Source organism: Onychostoma macrolepis, chromosome 23 (genome assembly GCF_012432095.1).
Source record: "Onychostoma macrolepis isolate SWU-2019 chromosome 23, ASM1243209v1, whole genome shotgun sequence".
Taxonomy (NCBI): domain Eukaryota; kingdom Metazoa; phylum Chordata; class Actinopteri; order Cypriniformes; family Cyprinidae; genus Onychostoma; species Onychostoma macrolepis.
The window spans coordinates 13,088,484-13,101,117 of record NC_081177.1 but is presented as its reverse complement, the minus strand read 5'-3'; the positions used below and the strand labels follow the sequence as shown (position 1 = coordinate 13,101,117).

Here is a 12,634-nt window from a genome sequence, read left to right as displayed (position 1 = left end):
AGCGCTGGGTTGTATTTAACCCAGAATCTTTTTTTTAGAGTGTTCAGTGTCTTCTAATAATGTCCGCTTACAGGCTGAAAATTAATATAGGCTACATAATTTACCATGCAAAATGGATTTGAGAAGGATGCCAAGTAAATTAGTAATATGAGTGATTTTTTATGCGGCTATATTGGCCCTGTAGTCAAACTGTCAAGGACCTACTCCTCAGACAACTGGCACCTGATCAGACTCCAACAACTCTCATTGAGTGAATCCTCAGGTAGGATACCCAAAGGTTTGCTGACTTCATTCACAAGACTGCATCAGGAAAACTGGTCACTTTCATCCTTAATATAATCCTAATGGTTTGCAACCACAATTGTCACTCTAGTATTGATGGACTCTAGCTGGTTCCATACAATTATAATAAATGAAGACATAATGTAATGTCTGCCTTACATCTGACCCAGACATTTGACCAAAAATACTGCCCCTCAGACCTGCCCTTGATAGCAGCTTCACGCATACAGCAAAGTAAATGGAGACATCTAGTGGCTACATCCAAGTGAATACGACAGATGCTTGAGTTCACTCACACATGAAGTTAAAATGGGACAGGAATATCTCGCCCTTACAAAATTTCACATTAAAAGTGTAAAAATAGCATACAATAAATATAAAGTAATATTTACTAAATTGCTGTTTGATGCTGCTTTCTAAAGACTAGGAAGAAATTATAAGATTTAGGCTATTATTTTGTTCTATTGGCATCACTAGTTTTTAAAAGTAAGAAATGAATACAAATCTGCATATTACTGTGTGCAATAAATTATTTGAGAATACTTTAATTTGCATTAGTGTTGTGTCTTTATCACCACTTTGTCTTATCTGAGGGTTTTCACTCAGGCACTTTTTTGTTAGTCAGTTTTAGAACAATATTAATTGTGCTAAACGGCTAGACTAGACATAGCGTACTCTGACAAATATTATATAGGCCTATTTATGATTAACAAATTTGTCATCCTTGAAATAAGTGAACGCCCCTAGTGGGCGGAGACTCCCATGGCAACAAACCGGCCATTCCTCCAATCAAACAGCTCGACACGGCGATCCGTGTGTGATGCTGCAGACACAGTAGTCGCTCATGACAGAGGATCTGTTGTTTCGCTAATAGCACACAAAGAGGCCTGTTCGCCATACGGTTAAAGGAAAATCGTATGCTAATACGGGACAAAATAAGTCGGGTGACTGGCCATGTCCTTTAACTAAACCATGAAATCCTTAACGTTTGTTTAGGTGTAGACGTCACAACGCGCACTCAAACGCAACCTGACGCGCTCCTCGCATGTAAACTCGCGGATATTTAGAGGAATAAAGACTGAAGGCATGAAACTGACCGGAGTCCACAGCGTTCCTTGGGACGGTGAGAGGCTTGCAGAGGGGAGTTAAAGAATGCAAGGTAAGGGCCTTTGTCCTCGATCTCTGATGCACCTCATATGTCTCAACGAGTGCGTGCATTATGTATTTTGGTTGTTTAATGCATAGACCATATAACTCAGTATTACAGAATGTTATTTATTCTATCCATGCATTAAAAGATGTGTAATAACTTAATAAAATTCCGGGCCGTATTCTGTCTATTAATAGAATTTGGAAAAATCCAGCTTAGACTTGGATTTATTGAGTCTTTGTAGGATTTCCTTAGAGCAAACATTAGATTCGAACAATTTCGTTAAATTAAAAGTTTAGGCCTAACAGTAATAATAGAGAGTTATTTAGGATATTTGTAATAAGTGTTTCATCCATCATACAAAGGAGTGACTCTGCAGTCAACCTGAATGTTACTTGTCAACATCGTAAAACTGACATTTTTAAACAGCAGCAATGTGACTGGAGGCCTGGGAGCAGCAGGTGCCTAATTCTTGGAAATGAGGGTAAGAACCCAGATTTATCAGTCATGCAAGGTAACAAGCTTGTAATCTGTTCCTCAGATTTAACCTGGCAGCAGCTGAATCCTAAATGGAAAATGGGCTTAGTATAACGAAATGATATTGAAATGAATAGATGGTGTATGTTTTGTCTATTTAATTAGGTCTATTTAAAGTTATAATTTAGAAAGTGTAAGAAACCTAATGGTAGCTCAAGTATGTTTTTAGATGGGTTCCTAAATTAATGAAAATCTAATAATTAAAAAAAGAATCAGATGGCCTTAAATCATTGTAAAGTATTTACAAGGAATACATTAACTGACATCAGAGAGCCATAAACATGCATATGTGCCGTTATATTACAGTTTTTTACAATTGCTATGACAATTTTTTCAATACTTCTAACAATTTTCCTAAACTCTTAACGCACCAACACACCTACAACACACAATTGACAAAACTAAAACATGACAAAACATTGCAAACTTAAAATCCAACACTAATTTTCAAATTACAATAATACACTAACACAATACACCACATCTGCAGAGACAGAATTGCTGCAGTAAAGGCTTTATTTGCAACAGGACATTAGAAAAACAAGAAAGAAGGCAAGAAAACAACAACAACAACAAAATGCTAAATAGCTGTCATTTATTATGCGAAAGAACAAAATATACAAACAGAAAAAGCCACAGAAGAATAAAACAAATAAAAAATAAAATCATCTAATCTGCCCGATCTTCTGTGTTTGGTCATATGTTCTCATCCACATCACACCTGATAGCTTCTCTGGCAAGGCATCTTGGGAAGAATCTTTTGGTATGCCTTATCCCTGGTCTTGTTCAGCTGTGATGTCTTGGCATGCTGCATCCAGGATTGAGGGACTAGCCTGTGGATAATGGTCAAAAACCTTCCATCTCCAGGCTAAGAAAAGCTCATCAAACTGGAGTAAAGGGCAAGGAATATATATGGAGTATATTGGCAAGTGGTTTCCCACCGGTCCCTTTTCTACCTCTGGCACCAGTCTTCATGCAGGTCTTCTAAAACAGGAGAAGGCAGTCGGTGTTGTAGGGGCCAATCTCACATTTATGCAGGAGTGCACTTTTCCTGACAAGATCAGCCCAAAGAGGTCCTCTTTTACTGTATATCATATGGTCATGCGATTGAAAGAACCTCAACACCTAAGTATCTTTCCTAGATGGGAATCAGCTGTAATTTCTATATTTGCATAGCTTCAATCAGCTGTTTCTCATTAGCAATGGAATAAAATACAAGGGACTTATTTGTGATTCAATTCACAATATGAACAGCTGTTCACTTTGACTTTAGCCTATAAGTTAGTTTTAGAACATGATGTTATCTGTTCTGATATACAGTGTGAAAGCATTTGAAAATTTGGGAGTAAAATTACATTGTTTTGGTCTTGATTGAGCTTGTGTGTAAAGGAAGTTCAAGCATTTTAAATTTGTGTTAACTGTATGCATTTTGTGTCAAAGCAACAAGAAATGTGTTAATTGTATAGCCTACACAGACGGATGTTGTGCTAACTGTGTTAAGAGTTTAGGAAAATTGTTAAAAGTATTGAAAAAATTGTGATAGCGATTGTAAAAAAAACTGTAACTTAAAATCTCATAGGGTGCTTCAAGTAAATATTTTAGGGAAAATGGGTTCAACTGGGAAAAAAAGGTTTGGAAATCCCTGCTCTAGAGGGAAACACAATTTAAGTTTATTTGCAAGTTTTCCTGTTATATGGCTACAGGAATAAATTTATAATGCAGGATATAGTTATAGTATATTAGGATCTTTGTATCCAGACTGTTAAAACAATCACTGAATATGAATAGCCTCAGATTAATGTAACTAATATTTTTCTAGCCTCACAGTGACCAATGTTGGTGGGATCCCTGAACTGTCTGTCACAATGAAAGCAGGGAATTCAAGATGTGCTTTCTTCCTGGGCTTCCTGGTGGGCAGCTGCACCTTGTACGTCTTCTTGAGACAGGTGTGGTTTGAGGAGAGCTTCAGCTGGAAGCGTGATGGCAAGAGCAACCCTGCTCCACTGGGGCCAGAACAAAACACCCCCAACCTTACCTGGAGAGTGGAAGGATCTGCCCTGATGAACATCAAACACCCTCACCAGACAGGTGCTCAGCGCCCTCTAGTGCATCATTTATGTTACATACATTAATGAATGTAACATGATATAAAGCACTGCAACACAATAGCTGTTGCAAAGCTTTCACTTTCTACTCGCTTCATTGAGTTTTCAATGGAAGATCACAGTGATTTGTTAATGTGCACCAAGTACTTTTTAGCAGAGTAGTGGCAGCATTATGTAAAAATGTTTTTAGTTATCTATGCCATTGTATTTGCAGTCAGCCATGAATAATATATTACGTTAGTGAAAGCATCCAATAACAATGTTGTTACTGAGTTAAAGCGATTGTTAGGATGAGTAGTGCTTTCATCCGATTAATCGCGATCGACTGCATCCAAAATAGAAGTTTTTGTTTACAAAATATATGTGTACTGTGTTTGTTTATTATGTATATATAAATACACACACATTCAGTATATATTTTGAAAATATTTACACGTATATACATTTATATATTTATATTATTATATTTTATATTATATATAAATATATTTAATATATAAACATATATTTTTCTTAAATATACACATGCATGTGTTTGTATTTATATATACATAATAAATATACACAGTACACACTCATATATTATGTAAATAAAACCTTTTATTTTGGATGTGATTAATCGCAATTAATCGTTTGACAGCACTAAGGACGAGTCAATGGGTCAATGATCTGACTCTTGTTTTGTAATAAGTTTTGTGTATACATATATTCTAAAAACGTGGCACATGTGTTGTAGACTAGGTTTTTAATATAATATTTCTTTCCTTTTAATTATCATGGACATTCTATATAGCATTGATTCAAGGCCGATTGTGTCAAAGCAGCTTTACAGTATTAAACAGGGACTCCAATGTAATTGCAAAATTATATATACATATATAGCCTACTAATAGGTTAGTGTACATAGATTAAAGTACACCTTCAAAATATGTTTTGATTGTATTAAACTGCAATGTAACTATAGAACTTGTTTTAAAAACACAGGAGAGGATGGTCACATCGCAGATGAGCTGTTTAAGAAAGTGCGTATCCTGTGCTGGGTGATGACAGGGCCTAGTAATCTACAGTCAAAGGCTCGGCATGTGAAGGCGACGTGGAGTCGTCACTGTAACGTAGTGCTGTTTATGAGCTCTGAGGAAGACCGCAGCTTCCCCACAGTGGGTCTTGGCACAGGAGAAGGCCGTGACCAGCTGTACTGGAAGACCATTCGTGCCTTCCACTATGCTCTGAAGAACCACGGCAATGAGGCAGACTGGTTCCTCAAAACCGATGATGACACGTTCGTCGTTGTGGACAACTTGCGCTGGATCTTGTCAAACTACACGGCAGAGCAGCCCATATACTTTGGCAAGAGGTTCAAGCCATATGCCAAGCAGGGCTACATGAGCGGAGGCGCAGGTTATGTGCTCAGCAAAGAGGCCCTGAGAAGGTTTGTGGAGGGTTTTAGCAGTAAAGTGTGCACTCATACCACCTCAGTGGAGGATCTAGCGATGGGTCAGTGTCTGGAGAAAATGGGGGTGGTAGCAGGGGACTCCAGGGACACACTGCACCGTGAAACCTTCCATCCTTTCATTCCTGAACACCATCTTACAGGAAAGTTCTCCAAAACCTTCTGGTACTGGAACTACTGCTTCTACCCAATTGTAGAAGTAAGTGAAAACAGTATAAGTCTTTTATGATCACCAAGGCTGAAATTATTTGATCAAAAATACAGTTAAAACTTTTTAATATTGTGAAATATTATATCAATTCAGAATGACATTTTTTAACATTTATTACTGTATATTTTAAAATAAAATTTACTCCTGTGATGGCAAAGCTGAATTTTCAGCATCATTACACCAGTCTTCAGTGTCACATGATCCTTCAGAAATCATTCTAATATGCTGATATCGTGCTTATGAAACATATTTTTGTAAAACTCGTAATAGATTTTTTCAGGATTCTTTGATTAATATTTTGATTATTTGACGAACAGAATTTGTTTATAATAGAAACCTTTTGTAATAATATAAATGTATTTACTGTCACATTTTAGCAATTTAACGTGTCCTTGATGACTTAAAATATTAACCCCAAATTTTGTATGGTAGTGCAGGATAAAATATGCACTCATTGTCATTTTTCTTAAGATATTTTATGTCCTTCATGTCCTTTGTGACATCTCCACAGCTTCCGTCTCCTACACACTGGAAGCACTTTAGTTATTACTTTAGTAATGACAGAAGTTAAACTCGTTTTTTGAAAAGTTTTAAAAAACGTGACTACTTTCTATGCCTGAGAGGAGAAAACAATTAAAGTGTCAAAAGTAAATTTCCATTCAGGATAGTATTATAGGTATGAATAAAAATCAACAACATTGTTTGAGAAATATACTTTGAGAATGAAATTACCTCTCATAATTTTAGCATTATTAAATGCCACACTGAACTAGAAACTCTTTCAGGCGATTGCAAGCAAAACCAACAATGGATAGGTTTGATGGGGACAGCATTTGTCAATAGTTTTTCTTTCATGTACGTGATGATGATTCGTGACTAGACAGCTAACGTCTTGCAATATAAAACCCAAGAAATAAACACAATTTTGTCTTGTCGTGGTCATCAAAGTGGCAAATAATAAAGGATACAAATGCTATTTCAGTGTTTATAAAGTGAGTATAAAAACAAATATGATTGAGAATAGAATTGTGTAATTTCTTTCTGAAAAATAAATTTTTACACATACAAATTAAGCTCAATTGAACAATATTAATTACAGAATGACAAACAATTTCTTAAATGTTCCTTTTTAAAAAAGCAAAAATCAGTGTTACAGACAATAGAAGTAAATTGAAAATAGAAAATTAGTAATACAAAGCTTATGTTTAAAGCACTTAATTTATTCTTGTTAAAACAATTTTTTAAGCTGTAAAGTGCTCTTTTTGGTCATTATTAATTAAATTGTAAACTGTAATGTAACTGGATACAAAAAAAAAAAAAAGAAAGTGATTTTTTCCCCACTCTTAAATCATACTAACACATTATTTGTCCTATGGATGCATATTAATGTTTACAGATTGGCCACATTTACTTCAGTTGAAAGTGCCACACTATAACCCAGATTTTCCTTTTTTTCTTTTTTTTAAATAAAGGACAGATAAGTCAAAATTAATTTTCATGGTAATCAGCATTTTGACACAAGTGTGTTGATTGACCTTAACTTGTATTGAACCCAGCATATTTCTTTAAATGCAAACTATCTGCAATCACATGTAAATGTAACAGATCAGCATCTCTTATATTTGTCTTTTCCTACAGGGCCCACAGTGCTGCTCTGACCTAGCTGTGTCTTTCCACTATGTAGACCCTGTGCTAATGTATACTCTTGAGTACTACACTTACCGTCTCAGGCCCTATGGCTACCAACACCGCTACCAGCCTCCAGTGCCTGCTGTACTGTCTTTAGCTTCCCACACTGGGAAACCCACCACAGAAGCTCAGAGATTAGAGGAGCGTGTTAAAGAAAAATCAGTTCCAACATACACCACGAGTCCCAGAGATGAGAAAGTGAAGACTACTGGAACAACAAATCACAAAGTCACAAATGCTGCCCAGGGGAGAAATATAACAGACAGAAACACTGCATGATTGTGAATATGATTGTTTCTTCTTGTGTAAATCCAAAATGGACGCATGTAGCACTGACAGATGTGAACTGTGAACTTGTATAGCATTTTGAATCATCCAGACTGTGTACTGTGCAAATGGAGTGGTGAAGTGGTTACAGATCTGGGCTAATAACCAAAAGCTGTAAGTTCAAACTTTAACAATGAACAAATTTTGTCATTATTGCTGTTGATCAAGTAACTTGACTGGTTGTGCCAGTTATAAATAAACTGTAAATCACTTCGAATAAGTGTTTGCTACTCAACGGATTGTTAATATGGTCCCTGCTATTTGAATAAATTATTTTGCTGCCTTCTGGTCTGAATACAGTAAAAGTGTCTGATTCACAAGCATCATATACAGTGGGGGAAAAAATAATTTGATCCCCTGCTGATTTTGTACGTTTGCCCACTGATAAAGAAATGATCTGTCTATCATTTTAATGGTAGGTTTATTTTAACAGTGAGAGGCAGAATAACAACAAAACAAATCCAGAAAGACACATTTCAAAAAAGTTACAAATTGATTTGCATTATAATGAGTCAAATAAGTATTTGACCCCTTCGCAAAACATGACTTAGTACTTGGTGGCAAAACCCTCGTTGGCAATCACAAAGGTCAGACGTTTCTTGTAGTTGGCCACCAGGTTTGCACACATCTCAGGAGGGATTTTGTCCCACTCCTCTTTGCAGATCCTCTCCAAGTCATTAAGGTTTCGAGGCTGACATTTGGCAACTCGAACCTTCAGCTCTCTCCACAGACTTTCTATGGGATTAAGGTCTGCAGACTGGCTAGACCACTCCAGGACCTTAATGTGCTTCTTCTTGAGCCACTACTTTGTTGCCTTTGCCATGTGTTTTGGGTCATTGCCATGCTGGAATATTCATCCATGACCCATTTTCAATGCCCTGGCCCTGACGGTACATGGCCCTGTCCATTGTCCTTTGATGCGGTGCAGTTGTCCTGTCCCCTTAGCAGAAAAACACCCCCAAAGTGTAATGTTTCCACCTCCATGTTTGACGGTGGGGATGGTGTTCTTCGGGTCATAGGCAGAATTCCTCCTCCTTCAAACACAGCGAGTTGAGTTGATGCCAAAGAGCTGAATTTTGGTCTCATCTGACCACAACACTTTCACCCAGTTCTCCTCTGAATCATTGGCAAACTTCAGACGGGCTGTACGTGTGCTTTCGTGAGCAGGGGGACCTTGCGGGTGCTGCAGGATTTCAGTCCTTCATGGCGTAGTGTGTTACCAATTGTTTTCTTGGTGACTATGGTCCCAACTGCCTTGAGATCATTGACAGGATCCTCCCGTGTAGTTCTGGGCTGATTCCTCACCGTTCTCATGATCACTGAAACTCCACGAGGTGAGATCTTGCATGGAGCCCCAGTCCAAGGGAGCTTAGTTATTTTGTGTTTCTGTTATCACCTTCTCACCAAGCTGCTTGGCGATGGTGTTGTAGCCCATTCGAGCCTTGTGTAGGTCTACAATCTTGTCCCTGACATCCTTGGACAGCTCTTTGGTCTTGGTCATGGTGGAGAGTTTGGAATCTGATTGATTGATTGCTTCTGTGGACAGGTGTCTTTTATACAGGTAACAAACTAAGATTCCCTTTAAGAGAGTGCTCCTAATCTCAGCTCCTGTATAAAAGACACATGGGAGCCAGAAATCTTGCTGATTGATAGGGGATCAAATACTTATTTGACTCATTAAAATGCAAATCAATTTATAACTTTTTTGAAATGCGTTTGAAATGTGTTTGTTGTTATTCTGTCTCTCACTGTTAAAATAAACCTACCATTGAAATTATAGACTGATAATTTCTTTGTCAGTGGGCAAACGTACAAAACCAGCAGGGGATCAAAAAATATTTTTCCCCCACTGTATTATGGCAAAAGTACATGAACGGCTTCAATAGTTTTGTATTTCAACAATGAGACAAAATGAAAAGCTGAGCATCATATCATTGATGATTCTCTGGGTTTTCTTTAATATTTATTTTCTTGGAAAGTTCAGATGGCCTTATTTTTTCTTGGGATGTTGTCTATGATTGTTACATGACTAAACTATATCCTTAAAGACATACTGTGCTTTAATGATCTACTGATATCCAAAGCACTAACACTCAAAGTCAAACTTGAAGCATTAGTTGTTAAGTATTTGTAATAGGGGCAACATGTTTCCTCTAGAATGATTAAGTTGACTTCAAGTTAAAATACATATAAGTTTGATGTAGATAATTATATATGCAGTTGGTCATTAAGCCTCTGTGTTTTGGCAAATGTAGCAAATTATTGCTGTGTACTACATTTTATGCTGTTTTAAACATTTAAGTCATAAAACATTGTGAGATCAGATAGATAATATTTTTATTTACAAAAAAATCATGTTTTATACATTAGACAGCAAAAATAACTTTTAATGAATATATTGAAATGCAGGGATGTAAGTGGATATGTAAATGTGGCGATCTAGGTTAATGTATAATTTGCAGTACAATAAAACAAATCACATCATAGGAAATCATGTTTATTTGATTCATCTTATATAAATATTTTCTCTTGCTCTATTACTTTTTTAAAATAAATTATGACTTTTTGTTGTTGCTCCAAAGAAATGTCTTGAAAAGAAGCTGTCATGACAGGGTGGGAATAGACAAATTCACTGGATATGAAACAATTCATTTGCCTATAACCCACGACGAAACCTGCAACAAATTGTTAAAAAAAGTAATTATAATAAATACTTGTATAAATAAGTCGGCTATATATATTTACAAGAAAAGCCAGTAATTTTGTAACAATAGACAGACATGCTTTAGGAACAAATGCTGTGTTGTAATAGTTTCAGAAAGCCTGCAGATGGCAGAGCAGTTTTACTACCGAATTGCTCACCTCAGTTTGCATTTGTTGAAGAAGATGCCTCCGCTTGAGCCTGTTTCTGGATACTCTTTCCTCCATGGACGCCCAGTTTCTGACAACACAAATACAGTAAGTCTGAGATGCGTGATAGACTGAACAATTTTCTGTCAATGTTAGCACTGATGTTTGTTAAGTTTGTCATATGTTTGAGGTTCAGCCCACACGGTTCAATTAGCTAAGACAGAATCGTTGTAAATGTGTACTTTTAGCACACTGTTTCGTATGAACGGCCAGTCAGACACTGGTTTAAGTTTCAACAACCTTAAATGCACATGCTTCATTTCGAGACGGACTTGACTGAAAGTAATAAAAACTTACAGATTTCGATTCAGTGAGTTTATTCATTAAATGATTCATCAGATTCAAATCGGTAACACGGGACTCGTTGTTCGTAAACCAATTCCCACTGCTTCTGGTGTATATTTTGATTCACTAGAAAGAACCGGCTCATAAGAGTCATTCGGTTGTGAATCAAACTGCTTTGGTCAAGCTGCATGTTTTTGATTCCCTAAAAAGAACCGGCTCAGAAGAGTCGCTAGTTTGTTTATTTCGTGCACTCCTCGAAGACAACTCAGAAGAACTACGGTTTTTTTTTTTTATATTCAAACGTTTCGTATTGAATTCAGACTGTAAACCCACAAAAATATTTAATGTAGGTGTAAAATGATATCAAGATAACGGTCATCTAAAGGTAACGTTATTTCTTTCACAAACATTACTGAATTGAAGAGAAAATGTGTTTACCAGGGTCAGCGCTCCTTCGCCCCATGAGTCCAACAAAGATATCATGCATTTCCCCTAAAAGAAAACGTATAGTAATTTTTCTTAGATCATTTTTAAACAGAGTAGCCTATATCTGAAAGCACAAAAAGTACCCCAATGCCTTACTTTTACGCTGAGGTGGTATATCATCTGTGTCTGGAGAACAAAATAAATAAATAAAAATTAAAAACACGTTTCAGTGGAGAGAGAGAGAGAAAAAAAGGAAGTAAATCCGATACAAAATTACAACAATAGCAACAATATCCGTTCACTCACCGGCGTTCCTGCGCCCCATTAATCCGACGAAACTGTCATAATCTATGTCATTATACCTCTTCAGCAAGTTATGAGCCGACAGCCGAAAACTCGGACTCTCCTGTGCATGAAATGAAGTTTTTATTATACAGCTCAGGCAAACCTATATATTTATACCTTTTAGATGATCATAATCTGTCACTTACGCCTGAAACTGCTCTTTGAGACTCTGACTGCTGACAGCTCGACTCACTCCATCGGGTTTCCAGCACCAAAACCAAAAACAGTAACACTAGCCCACGGTACATCTTTACAGATAAGTCTGAGGAGAAAATATGTCAAATACTAAAACAATTTACAACATTTCAAAGCGCCCGTTTGTTTACAAAACTCAGTCACATTTTATTCATAAACTAACACAAAGTGTCCCCTCTAAAATACTAATTCCAGTTATACTTGTTTATTTTGTTTAATCTCTTACAGTGGTATTCAGTATAATTTACCACTAAACCATCAGGATGAAAAATTGTTTGTTTAAAAAAAAATGTAATGAAAAAAGAAATCTAAAACGATAATGTAAAATTGCAATTTGAATTACATTTTACAAGTGTTGGACTCACCTGAGCTGAGGATAATGCTAAGTGGAAACAGCTGAGTTACAGTTTGTGGTCGAGGAGTTAAATCCTTTTGTGATGGACTCTCAGACAAGAGACACAGACAGGGATTCTCTCCTGTCTGATTGTTAAATGATAGCAACATGTGCGTAAGTCCAATCAGATGTCGCAGTGTAGGTGTGGTTTAAGGGTTTGTAGTCTGCATCAGCAATGATCATGCAATTGCGATCCTGACATCAGAGGCACGAGGCATTCCTTAAAAGGACAAACCATAGCCTCTTTTGTTAAACCCCTGTCATCAGTTACTCAGATTTGAATTCTTGCAACTTTAATTCCATATCTGTAACTTTGCCAGATTTTTTT

At 36.7% G+C, this 12,634-nt stretch overlaps 2 protein-coding genes across 6 annotated transcripts; one reads left to right on the top strand and one right to left on the bottom strand.

Moving 5' to 3' along the window:
- Positions 1-927: 927 nt before the first annotated feature.
- On the top strand, positions 928-8,034 carry c1galt1la (core 1 synthase, glycoprotein-N-acetylgalactosamine 3-beta-galactosyltransferase 1, like a). 5 transcript variants are annotated; one of them, XM_058762828.1, is made up of 5 exons: positions 928-1,441; positions 1,865-1,916; positions 2,698-4,057; positions 5,059-5,723; positions 7,374-8,034. In XM_058762828.1, the coding sequence occupies exons 3-5, from the start codon at positions 3,835-3,837 to the stop codon at positions 7,701-7,703; spliced, it is 1,218 nt and encodes a 405-aa protein (XP_058618811.1). In that variant the 5' UTR covers positions 928-1,441; positions 1,865-1,916; positions 2,698-3,834; the 3' UTR covers positions 7,704-8,034. The 5 variants fall into 5 exon arrangements, with proteins under 5 accessions (XP_058618811.1, XP_058618810.1, XP_058618812.1 ...); XM_058762827.1 differs by having other exon boundaries at positions 1,862-1,916; XM_058762826.1 differs by having other exon boundaries at positions 929-1,441; positions 3,789-4,057.
- A 1,509-nt stretch (positions 8,035-9,543) lies between these two features.
- tac3a (tachykinin precursor 3a) lies at positions 9,544-12,433 on the bottom strand. The gene is made up of 7 exons (XM_058762830.1): positions 12,278-12,433; positions 11,864-11,979; positions 11,679-11,778; positions 11,529-11,558; positions 11,385-11,438; positions 10,614-10,692; positions 9,544-10,426 (listed from the first exon to the last, which is right to left on the bottom strand). Exons 1-7 carry the CDS (start codon positions 12,414-12,416, stop codon positions 10,408-10,410), a joined length of 537 nt encoding a protein of 178 aa, XP_058618813.1. The 5' UTR covers positions 12,417-12,433; the 3' UTR covers positions 9,544-10,407.
- Positions 12,434-12,634: the final 201 nt, after the last annotated feature.

Coding starts and splice junctions, on each gene's coding strand:
- tac3a (XM_058762830.1), bottom strand. CDS start 12,416: ATGTTGCTATCATTTAACAATCAGACAGGAGAGAATCCCTGTCTGTGT. Junction 11,779..11,863: donor CTCAAAGAGCAGTTTCAGGC/GTAAGTGACAGA, acceptor TTTCATGCACAG/GAGAGTCCGAGTTTTCGGCT. Junction 11,559..11,678: donor AATGGGGCGCAGGAACGCCG/GTGAGTGAACGG, acceptor TTTGTTCTCCAG/ACACAGATGATATACCACCT.
- c1galt1la (XM_058762829.1), top strand. CDS start 3,835: ATGAAAGCAGGGAATTCAAGATGTGCTTTCTTCCTGGGCTTCCTGGTG. Junction 4,058..5,058: donor CAAACACCCTCACCAGACAG/GTGCTCAGCGCC, acceptor TTAAAAACACAG/GAGAGGATGGTCACATCGCA. Junction 5,724..7,373: donor GCTTCTACCCAATTGTAGAA/GTAAGTGAAAAC, acceptor CTTTTCCTACAG/GGCCCACAGTGCTGCTCTGA.